General features: G+C 43.0%; 3 protein-coding genes across 7 annotated transcripts in view; 2 read left to right on the top strand and 1 right to left on the bottom strand.

Moving 5' to 3' along the window:
• MICALL1 (MICAL like 1) overlaps positions 1 to 1872 on the top strand; it is a 32459-nt gene extending 30587 nt beyond the window's left edge. For both annotated transcript variants that reach the window (XM_081928211.1, XM_081928212.1), the window contains exon 16: positions 27 to 1872. In XM_081928211.1, coding sequence (XP_081784337.1) covers positions 27 to 148 — 122 coding nt within the window. In that variant the 3' untranslated portion in view covers positions 149 to 1872. The remainder of the gene's footprint in view (positions 1 to 26) is intronic.
• LOC309379327 (UPF0193 protein EVG1) lies at positions 1860 to 10777 on the bottom strand. Of its 4 annotated transcripts, none has more exons than XM_081928445.1 (8): positions 10616 to 10746; positions 9925 to 10044; positions 8556 to 8669; positions 6805 to 6867; positions 6012 to 6197; positions 5034 to 5165; positions 3314 to 3414; positions 1860 to 3077 (listed from the first exon to the last, which is right to left on the bottom strand). In XM_081928445.1, the coding sequence occupies exons 3-8, from the start codon at positions 8659 to 8661 to the stop codon at positions 2955 to 2957; spliced, it is 711 nt and encodes a 236-aa protein (XP_081784571.1). In that variant the 5' UTR covers positions 8662 to 8669; positions 9925 to 10044; positions 10616 to 10746; the 3' UTR covers positions 1860 to 2954. The 4 variants fall into 4 exon arrangements, with proteins under 4 accessions (XP_081784571.1, XP_081784569.1, XP_081784570.1 ...); XM_081928443.1 differs by lacking the exon at positions 9925 to 10044 and adding an exon at positions 8751 to 8814 and having other exon boundaries at positions 8556 to 8666; positions 10616 to 10707; XM_081928444.1 differs by lacking the exon at positions 9925 to 10044 and adding an exon at positions 8751 to 8811 and having other exon boundaries at positions 8556 to 8666; positions 10616 to 10706.
• A 24-nt stretch (positions 10778 to 10801) lies between these two features.
• On the top strand, positions 10802 to 17284 carry POLR2F (RNA polymerase II, I and III subunit F). The gene is made up of 5 exons (XM_081928476.1): positions 10802 to 10966; positions 12349 to 12418; positions 12825 to 12955; positions 15811 to 15882; positions 17109 to 17284. Exons 1-5 carry the CDS (start codon positions 10947 to 10949, stop codon positions 17197 to 17199), a joined length of 384 nt encoding a protein of 127 aa, XP_081784602.1. The 5' UTR covers positions 10802 to 10946; the 3' UTR covers positions 17200 to 17284.
• The last annotated feature ends 6929 nt before the right edge of the window (positions 17285 to 24213 follow it).

Genomic DNA, 24213 nt, shown 5'->3' with positions numbered 1-24213 from the left:
TCTCTCCCCCTCCCTCCTTTCTCCAGAATTTCATAAGGAGACCGAAGCTGAGAGCAAGAAGAGAGGGAAATTCAAGCCCATGAAAGTGTTGAAACTGCTTGGGAACAAACATGAGTCAAAGAGCAAGTCGCCCAAGGAGAAAAGCTAAAGCAGGAGGCAGCCAGAAGCGGGGAGGGACAAAACCGGTCCTGTTTGGCCGGCCACCTGGCAAATGGGGCTTCTGCCTCCTGCCCCTTCCCTGCCCTCCCGCCACCACCATTGCTGTGCCTCGCCATACACCAAAGCTGGCTTCCCTCGGAGAAATTCCGTCAGCTTCCATCAACAGAAGCTCCTTTGCCTAGTAAAAGGGGAGAGAGGTGGGGCAAGCCGAGTCAGCACTGAAATAGTTGGAGGGACAGACTGGAGGAGGAAACTACTTGTCTCTTCGGCTTCTGGGTAGGGGTGGGAAAGTGAAATAGCTTTAGGCTTCCTCGGTTGTACGTGTGTACTTCTTATTACTGGTTCTGAGCAGTGCAGAATTTGGGTGTCTGTGGGAAACTTGCACTAATTGTCCCCCTCCCGTCTCTCAACTGTGATAGTCACATGTGCCTCGTACCCCTCTCCTTCGGGGAGGAGGAGACTTTCCATAGTAGTCCAGGGACGGGGACTCCTCTCCCCTGCTCCAAATCCCTTTTCTCATTAGCCTGCTAGTCAGAAATCCCACTTGGGTCATTTGGAAAGGTTTTGGGCTTTTGGAGCATGGTTATTTTTTTTTTGTTTTGGCTTAAAACTGTTAAACTGAGTATCATGGGAAATGCTTCCATACCATAAAGGCGGATAGAAACAGCCAAGAGCCTAACCAGTGGCCTATTTCTCTCCTGCTGCCAATGTGCTGCGAATGCCGAGTCTCTTGGAAACCGTTTTTAGCAATGCAGGGAGAAAAGCTTAAGGGGGTTGGATTTTCATGTACTTGGTAAGGTCCGAATCGGACATTCACTGGGCCTTTTCACCCTCTTGGTTGCTGCTGCTAAATTTCATACATGGTGCTCTTCAAGGGACACAGTGGGCTGGGAAAGGGTCCAACGTTCACCTCCACTGTGAGGGCGTAAGATCTCATGCTGTACTCGATGCCAACAAGGTTTCCTTTTTGCCTTGCTCACCAGTGCCACCCTTAGCCCATTTGGGAGGGATTCCAGCTGCTCCCCCCTCAGCTTGACATGTATATACTTTCCTAAGAGTGCAAGAGGGCTCCTTTCTATACTGCTTCCTTAGCTTGAATTTCCACCTCTCCCTTCCAGCTTTGTTTTTATTTGTTTGCGTGTGTGTGTGTTTGCGTGTGTGCTGGGAGGGAAGGGGCCTTCCCACCTTCCTTTCTGCCTTCTCCTCCGAGTGGAGGAGCTATTTATTGAGATGTTTGTTTGGTCTGAGTTAAACACTGATAGTATTGTAGGTGTTGGTTAGTCAGCTGTTAGTCTTGGGTTCTTGTTAGCAGAGTAGACTACCAGCCCAGAGCAAATTGCTGTGCTGCCTTATCCAAATATGATGGAATGTTTGGCCAGTCCCTGGCTATGACGCTCAGCCTCAGCCTACGCTGTCCCAGAAGGGGATCTGAGTTCATCAGTGTTGCCAGCACTAGTTCGGGGCCTTGTTATCAGTCCCCACAAGTGGATGACAACCTCCTGCTGAATCCTGCTCTCCACAGAAAGGCCACCCTGGGGTTTGATCCCAGAGCACAACATTCCCCTCTAAAACAAAACTGTTACAAAATGCCACCAGAGACGCTCCCATCACAAATCCCCCTAGGCCTGATGGACAGAATTACACTGTATTAACCACAATCTTCACTTACATGCAGGGAACAAACAAATGAAATAAAACTATTGTATTTAGCAACAGTGTTGGTGTTTATTTCTCCGTTTTGAATCACAGAAGAAACAAAACAGACCCTCTATTGTAAAGGTAGTCCCAGGGCATATAAAATAGAGAAGTCTCAGGTATATATTTCATACCTGTCTTGTTTTTAAAAATAATAATCTGAGAAGAGTATATGAGGGGTAAACTAGCCTTGATGGGGCAGCTGTATTTCGTATTCACTCTTCTGCCCCACAACTAAACTGGAGTGGGTATTCTTTTTGCAATAAAAGGTAAGGGGAGCTGGTTGCCTCCTCCCTCTTTCCATTCTTGTCACTTCAGGCATTTTGGTTCCAATACCAACCATGAGCTAAACAGCCAGAAAATGTTTCAAGTGACAGAGCACAGTGAGTTAAAGCAAATAAGATATCAGCCCTCCTCGGTCCTAGCTTTAGTCATGAATGGGGTAGGCCTGTGACTAAACAAACATGGGTGCCCTCTGTTATATCTAGGTTGGTCCTGACATGTTCCTACATGCTCCCAATCTCACTGAGGTAGCCATAAAATTAAAAACAAGTCCTCACAGTGTTCTTATTAGCTCTGAAGCAGCAGGCAACATTATTTGTTAGGTATAATTGTACACAAGATTGTAAGAGACGGCAGCATTAACCTTCAGCTTTCACTGGAAAACATGAAAAGTAAAGGATATGAGTTTAGACAGAAGCATTTGACTCAAACACTTCCTATAATAGGCTGTTCTGATTTTAACAAGCAAAAGCACAACCTTCTAGAATTGTTATGCTTCACATTGAGACTAGATAGGTCTGTGGAAGTTCTACCCCTTGCTGGTCTGTTTAAAGAGGAAAGTGCCCATTCATGCCCTTTACTGTAGCCAGGCATTAATCCTATGGCTGCTTTTAAACCACACCCTTGAAAAGGCCTCTTGCTGTTAAAGGCTATGAAAATAGAATATTTTGAGTTCCTGCAAAAACAAAGCCTCGGGGGGGGGGGCACTGAAACTTCCATTTGCCACTTAAGGGCTAAGAGACATTTCTGAAACTGTCTTGTGGAAAGCCTAGTTCTGGCACCCTTGTGCAATAATCATGTTCTGGAGTGGGAAAGGACTACTGGTCTTCTTGACTTGTGCGTTCAGGGTCAGGTTTGTTGCCTATATTGAAGGATTTAGCCATCGCCTCTTTCAGTTCTGCACTTCTCTGTTTGTCAATGATCTCCATCTCTCGGACCTTCTGCAAAAAGGGGAAGGGGAGGCAGTGAGAATTCCAGACACTTTCATCACAAAATCACATGCCACAAGTGTCAGAGATTTATTCCCACCCCTGTAGGATTTTTTTATGTCTTTCATATACCTGTCGGTCAATCTTTCCCTACCTTCTCAAAATACATTATGGCCAGTTATCAGACTAGAACAGTAATGCTCAGTACTATACATGACAGAATGTCCAAACCAAAAGAGGACACATACCTGTGATATTTCAGTGAGGATGATCCCTCGGTACAATTTGCCTTGTCCCAGGGCCTCCATTTCTTCCAGAAACCTCTTTCGATCTTGAACTTCATTAACCACTGAGCATTTTATTGGAGGGGGGGGGGGAGAGAAAATGAAACAATGGAATGAAGGAGCCTGAAGGCAGGAACACAGAAGTACTCCCGGAACTCTGACTCATCCAATTTCCTAATTACTACACATATCGTATTCATTTTTAGTATGCTCTTTAAACTTGGACCATTGCTCTCTTGGAAAGAAAGCTTGATGACTGAATTGGTTTATTTACATGTATGGAAAGGAAGTCTTCCCACAGTGCCTAATTAATTTGTCGAATTTGCCTGCAATATAAAAGTGGCGATCAGAGCCTTAGATAACTTAAAAATAGGACTGAGCAAATTTATGGATATCAACTTGCTGGAGTCCAATATACATCAACCCCAAGCAGCAGGGCTCAAGGGCCAGGGAAGATGGGTGTGGTGCCCTCCAGCTGTTTTGGACTACTCACTTAGCGAAGGCTGAGCTATAACTAAATAGGAACTCCAGATTCAGAGTTGAGCATATAAATTCTATTTGATGTGGTTGGAGGGCAACAAGTACAGGCCAGCAGTTGCTTGCCAGAATGTTAGATTGGATGGCCCTTACGCTGATCCAGCAGGAATCTTTCCTCAGAGCATTTATATTCTGCCCTTCTAGTTTTGATACACCACACAGGGGTGCCTTAATATACATTAAAAATACAATCCTATTAAAAAATGGTATAAAACAATTACTAAAAAAAGGTAAACAATTACAAATATTGTAAAAATACTGTCCTAAAAAAATTAAAATAACATTTTGTTTCCTTTTTATTTTATTTTTATTTATAAAAGTATTTAATTTTATACCATCCTCTCACCAATCATCAGAGCAGTGTACAGTCCTGTTTATGAATGACTTGCCTGATCACCACCAATCAACATATTTGAATGCAGAGGAAAATACAAGCTGGTTTTCCCAACTTGCATGTATGTATGTCACCTACTCTGCATGCTTTCCAAATCAAATATGAGAATATTCCCCCGCACCATTGGCAGATGCTTTTCAGAATGAGCTCACCTCAAGGTTTTTGATTCCACAGCTGTCACTGTGAAGGTGTTCCCATGCAAATGGGATGCACCTCTGGGGCTCCTAAACTAATGGGGGTCTGCAGTGTGAATTCACTTTACACAGAGGACACAAGCCCACAATACACGTGCTGTTTCTATTGTGGCAGGAGTTCATTTAACTCGGAAAACTAGGCTGCCTGCTTAGTCTGCTTGTATACAGTATTTGGACACCTTTACTGAGTCAGGTCTGCACTGTATGTGCTCAGACGCAAATCTAGCCTTTGTAACTCATTATACCCATCTAAAATATGTATTAATCTTGTATCAGACAGCTGTAGTGCCATCACGGGGAACAGAGGGCACCACTGACCAAAGCAATGTTTTTGGGCTAGAATTTGTCCTGCACTCTATAGTTCCTACTTAGTGAGGTAACCTTATATGATAAGACACAATAAGGGAGATTTGTTTACTTAGGGCTCTCCCTGAACCGAATAATACAACCCTTACTTTCCTCTGACCAGTTTCTATGCTTCAGAATGGGAGAGCAGCCTCCCTACCATACATAGAGCATCAGATCACTGCTTTCAACCAAGGCAATCCATTGTACATACATTCTTCAAACCGGTCTGGTTCTGGGACCTTCTCTTCTACCTTGACTGGCTCTTTCTTCGGCTTTTTTTCAACTTTGTCCTTTCCTGTTGCAAAAATGTTTTGGAGTCTTTCCTTCTCCTTCTCCAGGTCTCCTACAAATGCCAAAGCAAGCAGATGATGTACAACATGGGGGAGAAGTGCTTTCTTCTATTGCAAGCTCTTCAGGCAGTTTCTGTGCTAGATATTCAGAGTTCCTACAAAGGTGTCTGCATAGGAGACTTATCAAAATCAGGCACTACAGACTGTAGGCTGCAGAGGCCATGCATCATGAAAATGACAAATATTTTGGGTAAAAGTTCTGACACAAATCAATCAGCAATGGTAATGTGAAACAACATGAACACAGCAAGGTATGGCAGGCACCAAAGCTGGTAAGAGGAGGGCAGAGGTTGCAACACAATCCTATTCATATTTGCTTGGCAGTAAGTCCCACTATGTTCAACAGGGCTTGCTCCCAGGTAAACATGCATAAGGCTTGTAGCCTTAGTAATGGAAACTAGATTCTATTAAGCTTTTCAGAGGAGAGGTGTGAAAACTGATTTAACACCTGGAAAATTTCAGTGTGTGGTCTAAAAATTCTGCTGAGCTTTCACAAACAGGAACTTTCATAAACGTTACTGCAAAGAAAACTTGTGAGCTACTGCACTGAGTGGTTAGGAGCTGGAAGCCAGGAATTTCCCAGTTCAAATCTTGCCCTCAACCATAAACTTATTGGTGGCCCTAGGCAAGTCACTTATCCATCAGCTTCAGCACAAACCCACCCATTGCACATGGAAGGACTGTTAATGCTGACCTGACAGGGCTGTTGTGAAAAGCGCTAAATCCATTTTACATTCTGAAGTGCTACATAAATGCAAAATGTTGTCATGGTTACTTAACTCCCATTTCAAAATTAGCCCCCTGGGAATGTTATCATTTGCAAAGGTTTGCTTCCTTACGGGTGGCCTGGGGCCTGAATTTCTCCCGGATGTATGCATCGCCTGCCCGGCACATCTCAGCAGGCCGGAGACGAGGTCTTCCATATGGACTGATGGACAAAAAAGCCTTTGGTGGTGAGACAGACTTGGGAAGCTCTGGTTCTTTGCTGGATGTTGGGTTGCATTTATCAGGAAGGGAGTCACCTCCTAAGGAAGGAAAGACCAAGAGCGGAAGATCAAGGAGGTAGATCTTGTGACTACAAGTAACTAGAAGTAAGTGAATGTAATCCTGAGGCTTCAAAGGTATACCTGGTAAAAGCCAAGCATTTCAAGAGCTCAGATTTGAACCAAAGGCCTAACACAGCCAAGCAGATGCACAGTGCTCTACTCACAACCTCTCAGCAGTGGCTCTGGCAGTTGGCTTGGCTGCAAATGCATGGTGCAGCATGGTAGATGACATTTAACATTCAGAATCTTTTGATTCTCAGCTTTTAATAAAAACTACCCAAATCTAGTTTTACAAATCTAGTTTTACAGTATATGCAGTGACTAGAACAATAAAACAGCCTTTATTATGTCTCTACAGAGACAGCTGGATAGAACTAGTATCTGTTAGGGAATCATCCATGACTCATTTCCACTTATGTTCTGTTTAGCTGCTTGAGTCAATGCTAATTTCCTTTCCAAAGGGATGATTTGTTTGTTTGTAAATGGATAACATGAATGTGACTAAACCGTATTTGGACTAGTAACAACCAACAACTCAGCAGCAATGCTAAGTGTAACGGCAAGGCTGAAATTAGACATAACTCACGCTTTATGCAGTTTGTGAGATGACGTTGCTGGAAATTGGTAAGTTTGGATTCTTGCATCATCACTGAAAAACAGAAGCTATCTGTAAATATCATGGCCTGAAAATTCCTAGGACATCATCACCTTCACAGGATTAGTTTTAACATAAACAGGAAGAGCAATGGTCCTAAAGGTTCTTAAAAGATCTTAGGTAAGGTGTGTGGGTTTTTTTGGGGGGGGGGTTAAAGTATATACAGCAAAATAACTACTTAAATCTTCAAATGTGTGGTTCGCCATCAGCTCCCACTGATCTCAATAAGTGGAATTCTTGGGTGAAATGGTGATGACTATTTGAACTTTTCAAGAGACCCCCAAATGGAATAATTGATTTCCCCCATATTTCTGAAAAAGAATACAAATATTTTAAATACCTCCTGAGCCACAGAAATCCAAAGGAAAGAGACACTTTTATGAGTTTGTACTGGATCTTTCATTTTTAAAAGTATTATTCTGAAAGGCCATTACACAGAAGCTTCCCCCCCCCTTTTTTTACACAAAATTGCAGATCAGTTTAGAATCTGTTTCCATTAAAACTTCAGTGGGCAGCAGCAGTGAGAGAAACCCAATCTTTGCCGACATGAAGCTAACTGCAGAGCATGGCAAATGGGACACATGAACTCGTCCCCATGTGTTGGGAGCTTGGGCAGCTTGTGGTAGTGTGCCAAAAGCTGCTTTCACTACATCGTGGCAGGTGTGGAAATCCTTCTTGGCACATGCTAGGCAAAAAAGGAACTTGACATAGGTTTTTTCCTGTAGTCATCATTTATGAAATTGGTTGTGAAACTAGGCCTTTACTTTATAATCCCGGTTTGCACTTTCAGCACCATTAAAAATTATTTGTATTATAACGTAATATATATTCTTTGGCTTGTGCTCTTAATTGTAGACTTGGATAAAGAGGGCTAAATCAGAAGTGTGAGAAGCCCACAAATTAGATAACTCTGAAATGAAAGTCCATTTTCTTGCACTTATACAATAAAACTCATGCCATGTGGATGGGCCATGCCATGTGGATTGTATTTTTCATTTTTGTTGGAAGCCGCCCAGAGTGGCTGGGGAAATCCAGTCAGATGGGCAGGGTATAAATAAATTATTATTATTATTATTATTATTATTATTATTGGCTCAAGGAAAACCTGTAGCACGGTGGTAGTATGCATGATGTCAGCCCCTTGTTTGTCCAAGCAGTCTGGGTGAGACTCCTGCCTGAAACCCTGCAGAGCAGTTGCCAGCCAGCATAGAGCAGTGGTGGGGCATCTGTGACCCTCTAGATGCTGTTGGGCTCCAATTCCCATCAGGCCCAACCAGCATTGACAATAAACAGGAATGGTGAGAGTTCAGTAACATCTGGAGAGCCCCAGATTCCCACCCTGCATACAATCTTTGCAGACATTACTGATTGAGATGACTCAATGATCTGACCTGGTAGAAAGCACCTTTCAGTGTTCATGTAACTGCAGAGACTTTGCTGTTGCCCAAGGTGTAGACAGGCCGCAAAAGAGGGTCAATGAGTGCTAGATGGACTGCAGATTGTGATAGTGAATGTGGATCTACAATCTCAAGGACCTATGTGCATGGGAATGCATTCACACAGAAGATTATACAGGGCAGCATGGCCAAATGATCTGATGCATGAAGCAGGGTACAGAGTTGCTGGGCAAGGTCTACGAAAGCTCAGTCTTGTTCTAATATCTGCTTAACAGCCTTAATTACCTTTCAACAGTTTCTGTGTTTCCTGGCTATATTCGGTTACAATGGGAACATGCCAGAATCCGGAGCCTTTTGCCACAGTAGGTGTGGTCCTTTCTCGGGCAGCCATTGCAGCAGCTTTAAAAGAAAGGTAGGGAAATGCATTTTCTGCATTGGTTAGAACTACAGGTCTAAGACATATTTCATCACCAAATATAGTTTTACAAATAAACGTTGGTCAACATCAACAAATTTTACCCTTTCATTGTGCTGTCAGGTACTACTGAAAAAAAGGATGGGGAGTGAAAATTATACTTTGAGAAGTTACAGGTAATGGTTTAAATGAATTCAGGATTTGATTGCCTTATATGCAGTCCAGTCCTATGCATATTTACTGGGTACTGGTTGCTAATGTGCTTCCAGGTCATATTCATGGTGCTGGTTTTAACCTTGAAAACCCTTTGTATTCCATCACTGAAGGAGATGGGAACCTCAGTTAGTAGAAGCAGATTTTTTTACAGCATTTGCTCTCATCCTGAATAATGATCTCAGACCTGAAAAGCTGCAAATCTTTGGCTGCCTTTAGAAAGACTTTAGAAAGACTTTCAAATGGCTTTTGGTTTGGGTGGACAGGAGGCAAATTACAATGAGCAGCTGATACTGTTACAGTTCTGTGGTTTTTTTTAGAACTGTGTTTGAGATGCTATTTTAAATATTAATTTCTTATATGCTTCTCTTACGAGTAAAAACACATAAAAACTCAGAAATCAGCCCTTTGGACTTCAGTCAGGCTTAGTACCAAGTAAGATCTAAAGGTCTGTCACATAGAAGATTGAGAAAACTTGTTTTCTCCTGCTCTGGAGGGTAGGACTCAAGCCAATGGATTCAAGTTACAAGAACAGATATTTTGACCAGTGTTACAAACTGAGATATGAAAGCTAGGAGCTAAATGGCACCTTAAACCTAGGTTATGGGCACCGCAATGGAGTGTCTAGACACACTTTTTAATAAGAATACAAAGCTGAAAATGAATGAACCACAGCTAAAATCTTATGCTCATTTTTCACATGGTTTAGTCCTCATCTGAAGGCTGCAAAAAACAAAGCCATACTTTCCCTGCCAGCCCCCTCTAATATTCTTATGAGGGTCCTTTCTCCAGTCTTCAGAAAGTGGGTGGAAGTGAGGAGGCAGAAAAAAGGCCCCCCCTTTTCTTCCAGTAGTGGCAGTTTTAATCCGAAATTAAGTACTGCACCCAGAGCTCAGAAACTGCTCACATTAATGAAATTCCCTGTTGCAAAATGCGTCTAGAACAGTGGGAGTTTCGAACGCTGATTCCGACTAAACACCAGGAAGAACATTATGACAGTAAGAGCTGTTCAACAGTGGAATGAACTCCCTCAGAAGGTGGTGAACTCTCTTTCATTGGAGGTTTTTAAGCAGGGGTTGGATGGTCATCTGTCATGTGATGGAGGGCTGAAGTAGCTGATTCTTTGGTCTCTCCAGCTCTATGATTCTAGGAGACCAAATATTTCAAGTATTATTGCAACATATGAGTTTCTCAGGCTGAGGCTGTATAACACCATATATTTAAAGCTGACATGCCTCCCCGCCCCCCCCCGCCAAATATTGGGAACTGTAGTTGTTAATGGGCTAGAACTGCAGCTCAGTGATGGCTAAACTACAGTTGTGGTGATTTGGGACGTGGAGGGGAGGGGGAGACACTCAGCCAGAATTTAAAGACAAAAATGATATCTTTATTTTTTACTTTATTAAATTTGTATACCGACCTTCATCCGTAGATCTCAGGGCAGTTCACGGTATAAAAATACAAGATAAAAACACGTTTCATAAGCAGTACAATATAAACGAAGCAGCAATTCCATAAGGGAACACACAGCCCCTCGTGCATGTTGCTGCAACAATCCGCATGCATTTTCTTATTCCTGGCTGGTTCTAGGGGGCAATTTGGCACCGCACGTGACGCCACGGAGCAGCTGGTTGCCTCGCAAACAACGGAGGGACAATCTGCTTTTCTCCCCATCCGCCTTACATATACCGTGGCCGCCCCAATTCCACCCTTTTACCTTTAAAAGAAAAAAGTTCCCTCATAGGATCTTAATTGTTCCCTTCATTTGTAAGGGTAAGACGAATCCCTCACATCCTCCTCCTCTTGCCCGAGCTGGCGGCTCTCGTCGCCATAGCAACCGCCTTCGGCGTCCGCTTCCGCTGACGTCATCTGCGACCCGGAACGACTTGCGTCTAGAAAACTCGTTGCCGGTAGAACGTTTGCGAGGCTTGCGCGCGGCGACCCGGGTGCCGTTTGGCGTTTCTTGGCTCCCTCGTGCTGGGCGCCTAGCTTCTCGTCGGAGCCTCTGGTATCGCGAGAGGTCGCGCCGAACCCGGAAAAGCCACAGCATGTCTGACAACGAGGATAAGTAAGGGACCCTCGTGAGGGGAAAGGGGTGGGTCCCTGGGGTTTCTGTAGGCAGCAGCAGCGCTGGTATTTACGCAGGGCGCTTATTTTGTGCTTTGCCGCCGGATTCCCAAATATTAAACGCCATTATTGACATTATTCTTATTACGTCCTCCTTGCAAGGAACTCAGGGCATCCTACCTGGTTATTCCTATCCACATTCTATCCACACAACAACCCTGTGAAGTAGGTTAGGTGGAGAGATAAGGACTGGCCAAAACTCAACCAGTGAGCTTCATGGCTGACCAACAGTTTTGTGGTGGTGATGGCCACAAAAGTTCAAGGATTTTAGAAGAGGATTGACCAAATAGTGCCAGTGACTATTGGCCACAATGGCTATGCCCTGCTGCCACAGTTGGCAGCAGTAATCTCTTTGAATACCAGTTTGTAGAACTACAGGAGGGGATCATGGGATTTTTTTTTGGGGGGGGGAGGACTTTTGTTAGGGGAGAGGGCAGAAGTGATGTGATTGGTCAATTAGTTACATATTTCTATTGTTTTACTTGATCTGGGGGGCAGCTGCTCCCCCCACCCTCCATGAAGAGGAGAGCAGTTTTGTGCTTGAATCCAGATTTTGGTAGGTGGTGGTTGGGTCCTTTTCTTTCCCTTTTTCTTATACTGTATTCAGGTGAAAAAAACTGAAAGGCTGTGATTTGTCTGTGGTCACTCTTTAAACTAATTGCCAAGCTGAAACATAAGCCAAGCAGTCAGTTCAAACTCTCAGAAATTAATATGACTGTTAGCACATTTCTTCCAAGCCTTCCACTCAATGCAATCGAAAGGATTGTGAGAATAAGGTGCATTGTTTACATGGAGGTACATGCTATGTATCTCATGTCATGGCAGCCATGCTCATAAGTTTCTCACCTCACATTATGTAGAGTATTTTGAACTGGTCCAAAATGTCTTAGAAAAGTTGGAAGGAATCCAGTGAGTCACATTAGGCCTTGAAGCAGGACTAGTGGCCCACAAACTTTGACTAGCCACTACTGCATGTTGCCACCAACCTTTCCCCAAGTCTTCTGCAATATGCAAAAGATTCATGCTAGGATTTGGAGATTCTTGGAAGATGTACGAGAGCTGTGATGGCAGGTTTCAGTTCTCCAATCTTGGAAGCCTTGGCAAAGGAGATGAGTTGAACATATTTTGTTGATGATTTTGCAAAGGGAATCTTGCTGTTAGTAAAGTTTAAGCAAGATACAGTAACTAGCCAATTCCACAAAAAGTTATTTGAGTATTTAGTGGCTATTATGAAAACAAGCAAGATAGTATTTGAAGACAGGGATGTAGTAAGATTTGAGCTCTGAAATTTTATATAAGCCTTTGATACATTTCTTCCTCCAGTTTTGATGGAGATGATTTTGATGATGTGGAGGAAGATGAAGGACTGGATGATCTGGAAAATGCTGAGGAGGTAAGTGACTTCAGTATAAGATGTCCTATAGCGTATGTAAACATCCCAACATTTACCTGCAGTTCTTGTATCTGTGTCTGTAACCTGTACCTGCATGGTTCCTATGCCTAACGTCATCAACTCCTCCAAAACTCATGTGATGAGAACAATAGAAAAAGGTTAGGGAACAAGTTCTAATCTATTAAGGTGAACATATCTCATAGCCTTTCTTTTTTTTTTGAAATTGTAAAACTTAGTAGCCTTATGTGTTAATCAAATAAATACTTCTCTCTAATGGTTTTTCTCTTTCAGTCCTTTATTTTAATATATTTTATTGAAATCTTCTCTGTAGATTTGAATGGCTCAAACAACTAATACACATATAACTCTGTGAATATGGTTATAATTCCTTATATTTGTATTACAGGAGGGTCAGGAAAATGTAGAAATCCTCCCCTCTGGAGAACGCCAGCAGGCAAACCAGAAGCGAATCACCACTCCTTATATGACCAAATATGAGCGTGCCAGAGTTCTTGGTACACGTGCCCTCCAGATAGCGTAAGTATGGTTTTGGTCCAGGAATATGGATATTAGTCAATGAAGATTGGTAGAACTTATTTCATGTGTTTAAAGTTACTACTGTTTAGAACTACACCTAGTTCTTATCTCAATCCTCTCCCCTCAGAAGATTTGGCGTTCCAACCAAGGACAATATCCCTGTGCTATAAAGCTTTAGCCAAATCCCAGAAGGTTTTAGGCTTTTTCTATAATTTTCTGCCCCCTTCTGTTGCCCCATTGTGCAACAGTGCCCCTCCAGAGAGCAATAATAAAATAACATTTGGGAAGCATTTCAGAACAAACTAATGAAGTGGAATGATGTGTGGATGGGCCAGTAACACACTGTTATTGTGTCAGTGACATGTTGCAGAATACACCCACACAAAACCTTGGTCTTGAGGGGCCACGTGTGGCAACTATGCATGCAGTGGATCGCCAAAAGAAGTAAGCTCTGCATAAGGGGTGACAAAGAACAGGTTGCATATAATCTGCCACCTAATCTCACCCATTGAAAGCTTTTCATATGAGCATGTGAAATTGCACCTTTTACTTTTACTCTGGTTCTAGGTTTTAATATAATTCCAGTCCCTTATATTGTCATAAAATGTAGGTATCTCATTTTTCTAGAGTGCTGTTATGGAGATGTGCTTTAAATTATCTAAGAGATAATTTTTTGGTATTTTTTATTATTGGTCCATGGGACGCGGGTGGCTCTTTGGGTTAAACCACAGAGCTTAGGACTTGCTGATCAGAAGGTCAGCGGTTTGAATCCCCGTGACGGGGTGAGCTTCTGTTGTTTGGTCCCTGCTCCTGCCAACCTAGCAGTTTGAAAGCACATCAAAGTGCAAGTAGGTAAATAGGTACCGCTCCAGCGGGAAGGTAAACGGCGTTTCAGTGCACTGCTCTGGTTCGTCAGAAGTGGCTTAGTCATGCTGGCCACACGACCCGGAAGCTGTATGCCGGCACCCTCAGCCAATAAAGCGAGATGAGCGCTGCAACCCCAGAGTCGGCCACGACTGGACCTAATGGTCAGGGGTCCCTTTACCTTTATTATCGGTCCACAAACATGCAAACAATAAATGCATTATAAACAACAAAAAACCTGAAAAGGTTAAAACTTAAAATAATTTAAGCATCAACTCAATTAAAAAATGTTTATACTTAAAGTAGGAGTGGAAATGAAAGGGAAAAACAAGCTTATCAGCTTACATACTAATTATATAGCAAAATGGTACATAATATTTCATTTTTTTCTGCAGATTTTATATTCTTGTAGTTAGTAAATACATTTCATTTTTCAGTGAATGTATATGATGCACAATCTTCTTTACATTGATAAGTAATCTTGGTCAAGGAGAAAAGTGTTTTCTTCTTCTTAAATTGGTTCCCATGCTGTATCTCTAATACCTGTTGCTGCATAACTTAATATGCCATGAATACAGAATCTAGGCCTGCAGAAACCTCTAGGAGCTAGATCAGTATAGCATGTATAGTTATTTTGCTGAGAATGTTTCTTCAATTTTTCATCCAGGTGTAATATTAGATGTGAATGCAACATTGACTTAGTGCATGTTTTGGTGATAATAATATGCAGGTTATTTCATGAAAAGACCAGTATTTCCAGGCAATCTTATTCATGTGCAAACCAGAATTTTTAGAAAGCTAATTTGCATCCATAAATGTTAAAATAAAAACTTCGAATTTTGAATTTAAGGTGTATTGTCTAGACCAGGCATCCCCAAACTCGGCCCTCCATATGTTTGGGACTACAATTCCCATCATCCCTGACGACTGGTCCTGTTAGCTAGGGATAATGGGAGTTGTAGTCCCAAAACATCTGGAGGGCTGAGTTTGGGGGTGCCTGGTCTAGACATTTTGTATGCTCTGAATAAATGATGTATGGTCCAAGTCTCTAAATTTTCCTGGTAAAACATTTTTTTCTAATACATTGATGTTACTTATATTAGCATATAATAACTTCACTGTTCACACAAGGGAAGGTATGAAGGGCAGGAGGTGGGATATCTATCTAGGCACCAAAATTACTACATCTACTCCAGTCTACTGGGCAAAGAGAAAGGGAAGCTTTAGGGTGAAGTACTGAAAGTACCTTGCTCCACCTGTGTTTGTTGTTACTTGAGATACCTGATGTCTTGCAGAAGACGGAGATTTTCCCTGCTTGGCATTCTGTAAAATCTGGAAGTGAAAAACTGGTCACTGAATGTGGAGTGATGTCTAGTGTTTGGCAATATCTTCTATTTAGGGCTTCAGGGAAGCACATGGAATCAGTGTAATGCAATACAGTACTCCTGAGCCGAGCCTAACAGTATCTTTCCACAACATTGAAAGGGCAAAAATAAATGTAGTTTGTAGATACAAAAGATCCCTGGACTGCTTTTCTCCCTGAAGTTAATAGGAGTCCCACATAGCGCAGTTGCTTTGATAAGCCAGCTGAGACATGTTTGCTGGCGCCTGTCAGAATAATGTGCGTGTCTGACAGTTATACTCTGTTTGCTTTATTTATTTCAGATATTTCTATTCTGTCTTTTTGCCCGCAAAAGGGCCCCTAAGGTGGCTTTCAATTTAAAAACTACAATAGAAAATTTAAAAAACACAATCAAAACATCTCAAACAAATAAAGCAAGTGGTATTAAGTGACCTCAGTTAAAATAGCAGCAAGCAGAAATCATGAAACTAGGTCAAAAAGCTAACAGTAGAAGGATAAAAACACAGGTTAAATAAAAAATATGATGCAAGATGGAATTGCCCCCTCTGAACTGAGAATAGAGCTGCTACTGCCACACAGTATATCCCTATTGCTGTAATGATTTTGGAATTGTTTCCCTTCCTCCCAGCATGTGTGCCCCAGTGATGGTAGAGCTAGAAGGAGAGACAGACCCGTTACTGATTGCAATGAAAGAACTCAAGTAAGTTGGAGATTTTAACCACGTGTGCATGATTTGTTGTAGAATGCTCAGGCCTGAAAGAGGAAAGTTGATATAAAGCAATGTGAAGAAGAGGGCTTCATCCCATCTCTTAATATTTGCTGTCATTTCATTCACACGTAGATTACAGACAAGGCTGGTATTAATATGGAGTTTAAATGGAAAATTCATTTTATTAAAAGTGCAATAGAACCTTCATTAGCTTGAAAGCCATAGTGCCACTTCATAAATTATGTAGGAGCTGCGAAAGAAGTGCCAGCAACTTGCGCTTCTGCTATAATGCAAGTGAGATTCATAACTCAGCTTCACACATTACAGAAGTGATGAGAACAAGTATGACAAATCAATCAACCTTTCCTCGCATCTGTGCTAGACTTTTATATATTTCATTTATAGCTTGGCTTTCCCCGTAAGAGTCTAGAGATTTGGCTCTTGTTTTCCATATAATTTAGCATCTGTACATCTGTGTCTGTGTAACTTCATGGAAACAAGTTTGAATAGTCCAAACATTAAAAGTATGTAAGCTTGTTTTGTTGTAAGCTTGTTTTACTGCATGTTTGAGCTGTGTGGAAGGAGTCATGATGAGGGGCCTGTTACCAGTTACGCCATTCTGGACACGGCTATGTAATGAATTCTTGTGATTTTAAAAGATTTTCATGTGGGTTTTTTTTACTGTTCATGTGCTGCAAGATTATAAGCCTGATGTCCTGGACAAATTCCAAGCTGGCTAATTACATTGTTGACCTAAAAAGTCGTACTTAGATTAATCTGGATTTGAGTTTCTTTCCTTTCAGTCCTGAAATGTTCACTTTTCCAAATGCTTGTTCACGGCTGTTGTATTCCACTCAAAGGTGGGACCGTTTCATTGGTTGATGAGGTGTGTGAGCTCTTTAGACTCTGCTAGACAGATGTGTTATAGATAGGTCAACATGTGATGGATATTTGTGTCATCCCAGCAGAATCTTTATTCAATTGTTTCTCCACCTCCGTGGGGGTTGAGGGCGGGGGCGGGGATGATCCATTGGTTTGGATTCAGTATTACTAAATTAGACCATTTCCTGCTGAGCTGTGGGGGAACTCATCACTTAACGTCAGGCGTTTTTGTAAACATTTTGTGTGATCTTAACCCACCAAAGTGCCCTTGGATGCGAAACTCCATGATGTGGCCAAAGTGCCTTCTTCTATATATTTTTCTTTCCTCCCTGCAGAGCCCGGAAGATTCCCATAATAATCCGCCGGTATCTGCCAGATGGAAGCTATGAAGATTGGGGTGTGGATGAGCTAATTATCACAGACTGATCGGCTATCCTCCTGTGCTCTGACTTCACTTTGACTGCAGATGTTTTTATTTTTGTGTAAATAAATACTAAAACCCCACTATAAATGTTTTGTTGCTTACTCTTCCTTCTCACAACTTAATTCTGTGAAGAGGCCATAGTATCCTTTTTTCCTTTCTGTTTTCCTGGAGCATCCAGGCTACTTGGCCTATTGCTAGGTTTGAGCTTTGAAATACTACATCAGCAAACTAGTTGAGGGCCACAAGAACAGGCTCTCATGTACTTGTTTCTGACTGCCATGTTGTATATTTAAGTGTTTTTTAAAGTGATTGTGCAGCTGCCAGGCTGCCAGGTGCCCTCTAAGGCAATTGAGAGACACCCTCCCCCCTGCCCGACCCACACCCTTTTCCAGGGGCCTGTAGTAGAGGAGACCTTTCTCTTGTCTGCCAGCAGACAGACATGCCTTTGTGCCTGGGAACAAGTTGCCTTGGAAACCCCCAATTTCCCTTCTGATCAGGGCTGGCTCTGTGGGCTTCTCAGGAGTATCACAGAGCAACTCTCATCAAATCTCCCATTGTTCCCTTCTTCTGCCCCAGCTTCTTATCAATCAACAGGATCCCCTTACAGTGGCAGTTCTGCAGCAGAAAGCACAGTTGCCTCTATGAATCCCAACCTAGTGAGGCTCTATTTTACATCTTTAGGTATAAATTATGATTTACGGTATGTATCAGTGAACCTCTTTCCCACAGATCCCATCATAGCCTTAATGTAAGTACATCTGGTCTTCCTATTGTAAGAAAGTGAGGTTCTTAAATTTTAGTGAATCAACCACTATTGAGGCAGGGATCTATTTGAGGCACTCTGCAGGTAACAAATGGAAATATTCACTTTTGAAAAAACAAAGTAGAAAAGAGCAGCTATTTGGATGCATCCAGATGGGTTTCTGTGTTAGTCTGTTCTGGTAAAAATAACAGTGTCTTTTGGCATCTTAAACACTGACAAATTAATTGTGTCTCTTCATTGTTTTTGCTGTGTATCTTAGATGATCTAAAGATCTGCATATAGCACTAATTCCAGATTTTAGGTACTGAAAGCAGATTTTAAAGTAACAACCATCATTTAAAAACAGCAGCACATTTAAATTGCTGCATTACCAGTTTTAAAAAGCAGTTGGTGGTAACCTGTAAAAGTGTCAGAAACAAAACATCTTAAGTGGATGACAAAGCTACAAAGTGGGTGGACAACTGCAGTTCCCTAGGCCAGTGTTTCCCAACCTTGTGCCTCCAGCTGTTTTTGAACTACAATTCCCATCATCCCTGACCACTGGTCTTGCTAGCTAGGGATGATGGGAGTTGTAGGCCAAAAACATCTGGAGGCCCAAGGTTGGGAAACACTGCCCTAGGCAAAGAATTCCAGAAGTGAAATGTTAATAATTTGGGGTGGGGGAAAGAACCACCCCTAACTATACTATGCTCTTACAGACTCCTCCAAATGTAAGCCGCTCTGTGATCATCAAAGGAAAGGTGGTATATAAATGTAATAAATCAAAATAAATACATGACAAGTTACAGAGCAGAGCTTAATTTGCTGATCTCAATGTGAATGGAAGTACATGAGGCAGCAGGCACTCCCTAAGCATGTAAAGTGGTTTTAAAGGTCAACAGCAGCACCTTGAAATGGGGCCGAAAAAGAAGTGGGCAGACAGATCAGCATCAGAATAATATGATCTGTCCTAGACAAAGCTGCCAGTAGGTGGAAAGCGCATTCTGTATTACCTTTCCAAACAGTCCAGGGCAGCACGTTGCAACAGTTTAAACCAGACCTTGCCATCGCAGAGACAATAGCAAAATTCCGGGCTAAAAGAATGTCTTAGTTGGTTTGCCAACAAAAGGAGATGGAAAACATTACTGGACACTTTCTCCACCTGAGAATTAATCAGCCATACACAGTCAAGGAGCACTTCCAGGCTGCATGAATCAGGAGTGAAGAATCTGTAGGACTCAAGATGTTACTCCCACCATCCCTGGTTATTGGCCATGCTGTCTGGGCAGATGGTAGTTGTAGCCCAACAGCATCTAAAGAGCCACAGGTTTCCTACCTCTGATCTATAATGGTGAAAGTCACTGAGGTCAAGAAGCACTGTTACACTCTGTCTGCTGAATTCTAATAATCTAGATCTGTGGTAGCCAATGTCCCCTCCAGATGCGGATACAACTTGCATCAGCCCCAGCCAGCATAACTATTAGCCAGAAATAATTGGAGTCCAACAACATTAGGAAAGCACCAAGGCTCCTGATCTAAGTGTAAACTTCCATCACTTGTACTCAAGTTGCTTCTTCCTTGCAATTTCATTGGTAAGAACTACTCCATAAACCAAGCAGAAATCCTTCTTGCTAGCAACATGAGAGATCATGGCAAAATACCTTTTGATTCCAATAATCAACTTGGCTAGAAACCAGAACATTAGTGGGAGCAGCTGACAACATCCCCAGAATGTTTGGAAACCAACTGGATTCATCAGCCCTTGGAGGAAGACATATCTGAATTGATCTCATAGGAGGCAACTCCTAGGGGCTGAGGGGTCTTCAGCCCCTCCTCATAAAATATTTGAGGGAGCCAGCCCCACTCCCAAAATTGATGGGCATTGCCATTCGAATGGTGTCATTGCATTGCGTCATGTGATTGCTTATTGTGGGGCAGGGCTCACTTGCCCCCCTCCAATATTTCAATAGATTGATCTACCAACGCTGTGTAAGTGAAGGACTTTCATGACCTGTGCCCTGACCAGGTTTCAGTTTGTGCATGACAGCTGCAAAACGGAAATGTTGCCTTAAAACCCAGCAGTAGAGCACGTGCTTTGTGTCAGGAGCTGGAGCCCAGTGGAGGTCAGCAATTCAAAAAAGCAAAACAGTGCAGGCCTAGTCACCTCAGTAGGTCTTGCCCCCATGTAGGTCTTGCCTAAGTCCCCTCCTCTCCTGGGTTTCCCCCAAGCAATTGTAATTGTGTCTGCATGCAATCTCTACCCTGCTCTTTTCATTTCTCTGTGTGTTCTGGCAGACCAGTGGCGAGGGGAGCTGGTCGCATCAGGACGGGGAGACTTCCTGGATTCTTCAGCAGCCAGCCTCCTCTCTGTCTCCTATTCCCCCTCCTCTACCTCCTCTGAATAAGGACTGCTCTCTGCCCCAGCCTCTTCCTGCTCACTAAACCCTGTTGCCCCTTCAGCTTCTTCCTCCTCCTCCCAGACTGTCCCGTCTTCTCCCTCTGAGCACTCATCGTCATCCCACCAACGATCCCCTAGCTCTGAACCTTCTTTCCTTGGTTCCTGCCACTCTTCTGCATCTAGCCAGTCCATGACACTTTGCATGCAAAACATCCCAGGCTCTGTCCCAGGTATCTGCAGGAAGGGCTATGGAAAATACTCCTGCTGGAAACCTTGCAGAGCCAATGCCAGCCAGTGGGGATGGTATTGAGCTAAATGAATCAGTAGCCTTGATTTCGGTCTAAATCAGCTTCCTGTTACTCCTCATCCATGTGACCAGTGTAGGGTATATGTGCCTTGCCAGTGACCAACAGTTGCCGTGGGTGCCATGAAATCCTGAGCTACATCTGACAAGGCAGATTTGATATGGCTGTATCCCCCCACTCCAGCCCTCAAATACCAACAGCCTTCATCCTGTGTTGTGTGTTGCTTCAGGCAACCCATCGATAATGTCTTCCCATGTGAAAATGGAATGCAGAGATGCGAACGGCGATTTAATCAAGGAAGCGGTTTAAGAGGCAGTTTTGAGAAATGACCGCTTTAAAGGGGTATGATAAGCAGCTGTCAGCAGCAGCAGGGCACTGAAGCCACAAGGAATGTGCTGTGTGCTCCCAGCAACCTGGCCAGGAAAAGGTTAATCCGTGGAGTTAAAGCTTACAGGCCTCCTTGTCCTCCCCGCTCCCCCTGGCGTTTAATCACGTTGGCGTGATGAAATTTCAGTAATGAAATGTGCCTTTGTGCGATCATTTTGGCATCTGCAGTGGAGCGCGGGAGTAGTTTTCTTGGTCCTCTTTTTTTAAAAAAGCTTCTTTGTTTTAATGCCCCCCCCTTTCCCCAGCCCAAGCCTTGCATCTATATCAGATACAATTAAAGGGATAGCGAGGGACTCTAGGCCAGCTCCCACCAGACTGCGAAAGGGAACGTGCAGCCCCTTTGTGTCCAGTGTGGAAGCTGGTGGGTGCCGGATCCTGCTTTTGCTGGGAAGACAGAAGTGGAGTCGTTGGCACTAACTCCTGCCAGTCAGTGACCAAGAGAGCCTGCCACCGCTCTTATAAGCAGCCTTCTTCGTAGGGAAGTCTGGGGACCACTTGAATTAGGCTGGGAGGTTTTCTTTCTCCAGCTTTGCTTTGGTCTCATGTGCATCACTTTTTTGCACATTCCCCTAATCCAAATCCCAAAGGCAGGATTTGAACCTGCACTTTATTCTTAGCTATCTTTCCTAACTTGAAAAAATGGCTTTTCTCCACCGCTCTTTTTGAAATATTTTCTCTGCCTTGGATTTTCCAAGGGCACGACTTCATGTGCACTTAACCACAAGGCAATTTGCTCTGCTGTTGCCTTTGCCTGCATATCCAGGGAGCAACTTCTAGAGGGGTAGCCGTGATAGTGTGTTGCTGCAAAAACCGTCTTTGGGATCTTAAAAGACTAATATTTATGTTGGCATAAGCTTTGGGGATGCGTCGGATAAAGTGGGCTCTAGCTCACCACAGTTTATGCCACAATAAATCTGTTATTGTCAGGAAAGTGAAGGATCAAGTGCCCTCTAGAATTAAGCAGTATCCTAATTTCTGTCTCATTTGCCATCTGAAGGCATCTGAATGTGTAGCCATGGCTGGTATAGACTCTGATTAGTTTCCAGTGCCAGCCTAAGGCCACATTTGCCCAGGTAACCTGGCACTTGAGCCATATTTGATTATTAGATTTTACTGGGTGTTTTAAGTTTGTGAATAATATATTTCCTTAGTGGTTTATTACACAGGTTGCATTTTTTAAATGGTGAAGGAACTCTGCCCTGGGCTTGTTTTTACACAGAGGAATGGGGTAATGCATACATTAAGAGCAGTTCTTCATGTTTCCGCTTGCTGACCTATCCCTTCATAATCCTCTTTCTCCTCTTCACTTTAATCCATGGGTGCAATGGTGGCTACGTGGGCACTTAACCGAGGCAGAATACCTCCCCTCACTTGATTAGGCAACTTCTGGCACCATGGTGGAGGCGTGGTCCAAATTGCTTAATTTGACTGGGCATTTAAAGCATTTGAACTGGAAAGACCCTCTGTAGGCGTGGAGCCAAAGATTCCCATTAAAGCCAGTCGGGATAATGCCAGGCCAAATGCATAACCCACTCGCCTACTGCATTTTTGCATGTGCCCACGCGCAGAAAACGGGCAAAGTGTCTGCTCTGTCATTCAAAAACGTGGCATTTCCTAACTCTTTGAAGTGACCTCTGGCTGCATATCCCCCCCTTCTTACCTTTTGCTACCCTTGGCCTTGCAAAAAGATATTTCAGAGTGAAGAAAGGATGTGTCGTCTGTTCATCATCTTGAAAGGCTGGCTGTGGAACCATTTTATCTGATGGAGTGGAAAAGCCGGGGGAAGCTTCTGTAAATGGTGTTTCTTTCTCCTCCTGACTACAGTGCAGTATGACAGCTCCGAGATCAGAGGGTATCAGTTGCCTTCAAGGGTAGTGCAGAGGCTTGAAACAAAGGAATCATGGTTTGGAGTGGAAATGCCAGTGGTGTGGAGCAAAGGATGGGTTGTTGCTGCCATAAGCAATCTGCTGGAGGTGTGCAGGCAGCGATGGGATGGAGAAGGCAGAACACCCTCTTTTACTTGACCTTTGGCTTTAACTGAGCTATGCATGATAAAGGCAGGTTCTCTGAGTTCTCTCTCTGTGTGTACAGTATGTGTTTCAGTACTACTAGAATGTGATGCTACCCAGTGGAATAGATTAGAAGGACGCTTACAAAACGAAGTCATACTTAATGCAGTGTGTAACTTACAAATGGATTGAATCAGTTGCAGGTATGGATGGGGGAGATATTCTGCTTAGATCACAATTAAAGATGAGCCTACCTAATTTGCACTTCCCAAAGATATAGTCAAACTGAAACACAGCCTGCCTTTGAAATTTGCATTTATCTGAATTTTGCAATGCCATGTGCACAAAAATGCATATATTCATGGAAGCAACATACAGAAATGCTTTAACTTAGAGGACATTGCTTTGCAAAAAAGTGTGTATTAGGTAAAGCTGTATACAAAAACGTGCTTATTCAGGGACAAATTCACACTAAAATACTGGTGAGGACTTTAAAATGAACAGTTTGGGGGCCTGATGTGGAAATGTGAAGAACTGAACTTAAGTCAGGAAAAATGAGAAACTGAAATGAATAGTTTTGCCCATGCCTAGCTGAGAGGGACCTCAGCGTTTGCTTAGTCAAGTCCCCTGTCACTACATTCCCACAGAAGTTGGGAATGGGTGCTTCTGCCAAAAGATTAGATGCAGACCAGGGCGTGGATCTCATTTGGGATTATCCCTGAAAACTAACTGGGTGGAACTTAGGTCACCCAGCAAAGACAGTTCTTAGTTACCATTTGTGCCCTTTCAACAATGTTTAGGGAAGAAATATGAAACACCATTTTCTTATTGCATATGTACTACTGCTATTAGCCGCCTTGAGCACTACAGTCGTACCTTGGAAGTCAAACGGAATCCATTCTGGAAGTCCGTTCGACTTCCAAAATGTTCAGAAACCAAAGCATGGCTTCTGATTGGCTGCAGGAAGCTCTTGAAGCCAATCGGAAGCCACTGAAGCCTTGTCGGACGTTTGGCTTCCAAAAATAGTTCGCAAACTGGAACAATCACTTCCGCTCAAGAACTAAGCTGTTCGAAAACCAAGGTACAACTGTACTTGGAGGAAAGGTGAGATTCATATTTAACATATAAATAAGAAAAAAAAAAGTGTGTGAGCCAGAAGGGTGTGTGTAGGTAGA

Source organism: Podarcis melisellensis (assembly GCF_964234715.1).
Source record: "Podarcis melisellensis genome assembly, chromosome: 10".
Lineage (NCBI taxonomy): Eukaryota > Metazoa > Chordata > Lepidosauria > Squamata > Lacertidae > Podarcis > Podarcis melisellensis.
Note: the sequence above shows the minus strand (reverse complement) of the source record. Positions and strands in the feature narration are given on the sequence as shown.

Excerpts from the sequence above, each read along its gene's own strand:
- LOC309379327 (XM_081928442.1), bottom strand. The coding sequence starts at position 10,640 with ATGAGGGAACTTTTTTCTTTTAAAG. Across the intron at positions 5,166-6,011 it reads ATTCAGGCCCCAGGCCACCC|GAGACCTGGAGAAGGAGAAG; the intron begins GTAAGGAAGCAA and ends TGGCATTTGTAG. Across the intron at positions 3,415-5,033 it reads ACCAGACCGGTTTGAAGAAT|TGGTTAATGAAGTTCAAGAT; the intron begins GTATGTACAATG and ends TAAAATGCTCAG.
- POLR2F (XM_081928476.1), top strand. The coding sequence starts at position 10,947 with ATGTCTGACAACGAGGATAA. Across the intron at positions 10,967-12,348 it reads ATGTCTGACAACGAGGATAA|TTTTGATGGAGATGATTTTG; the intron begins GTAAGGGACCCT and ends TTCTTCCTCCAG. Across the intron at positions 12,419-12,824 it reads ATCTGGAAAATGCTGAGGAG|GAGGGTCAGGAAAATGTAGA; the intron begins GTAAGTGACTTC and ends TTTGTATTACAG.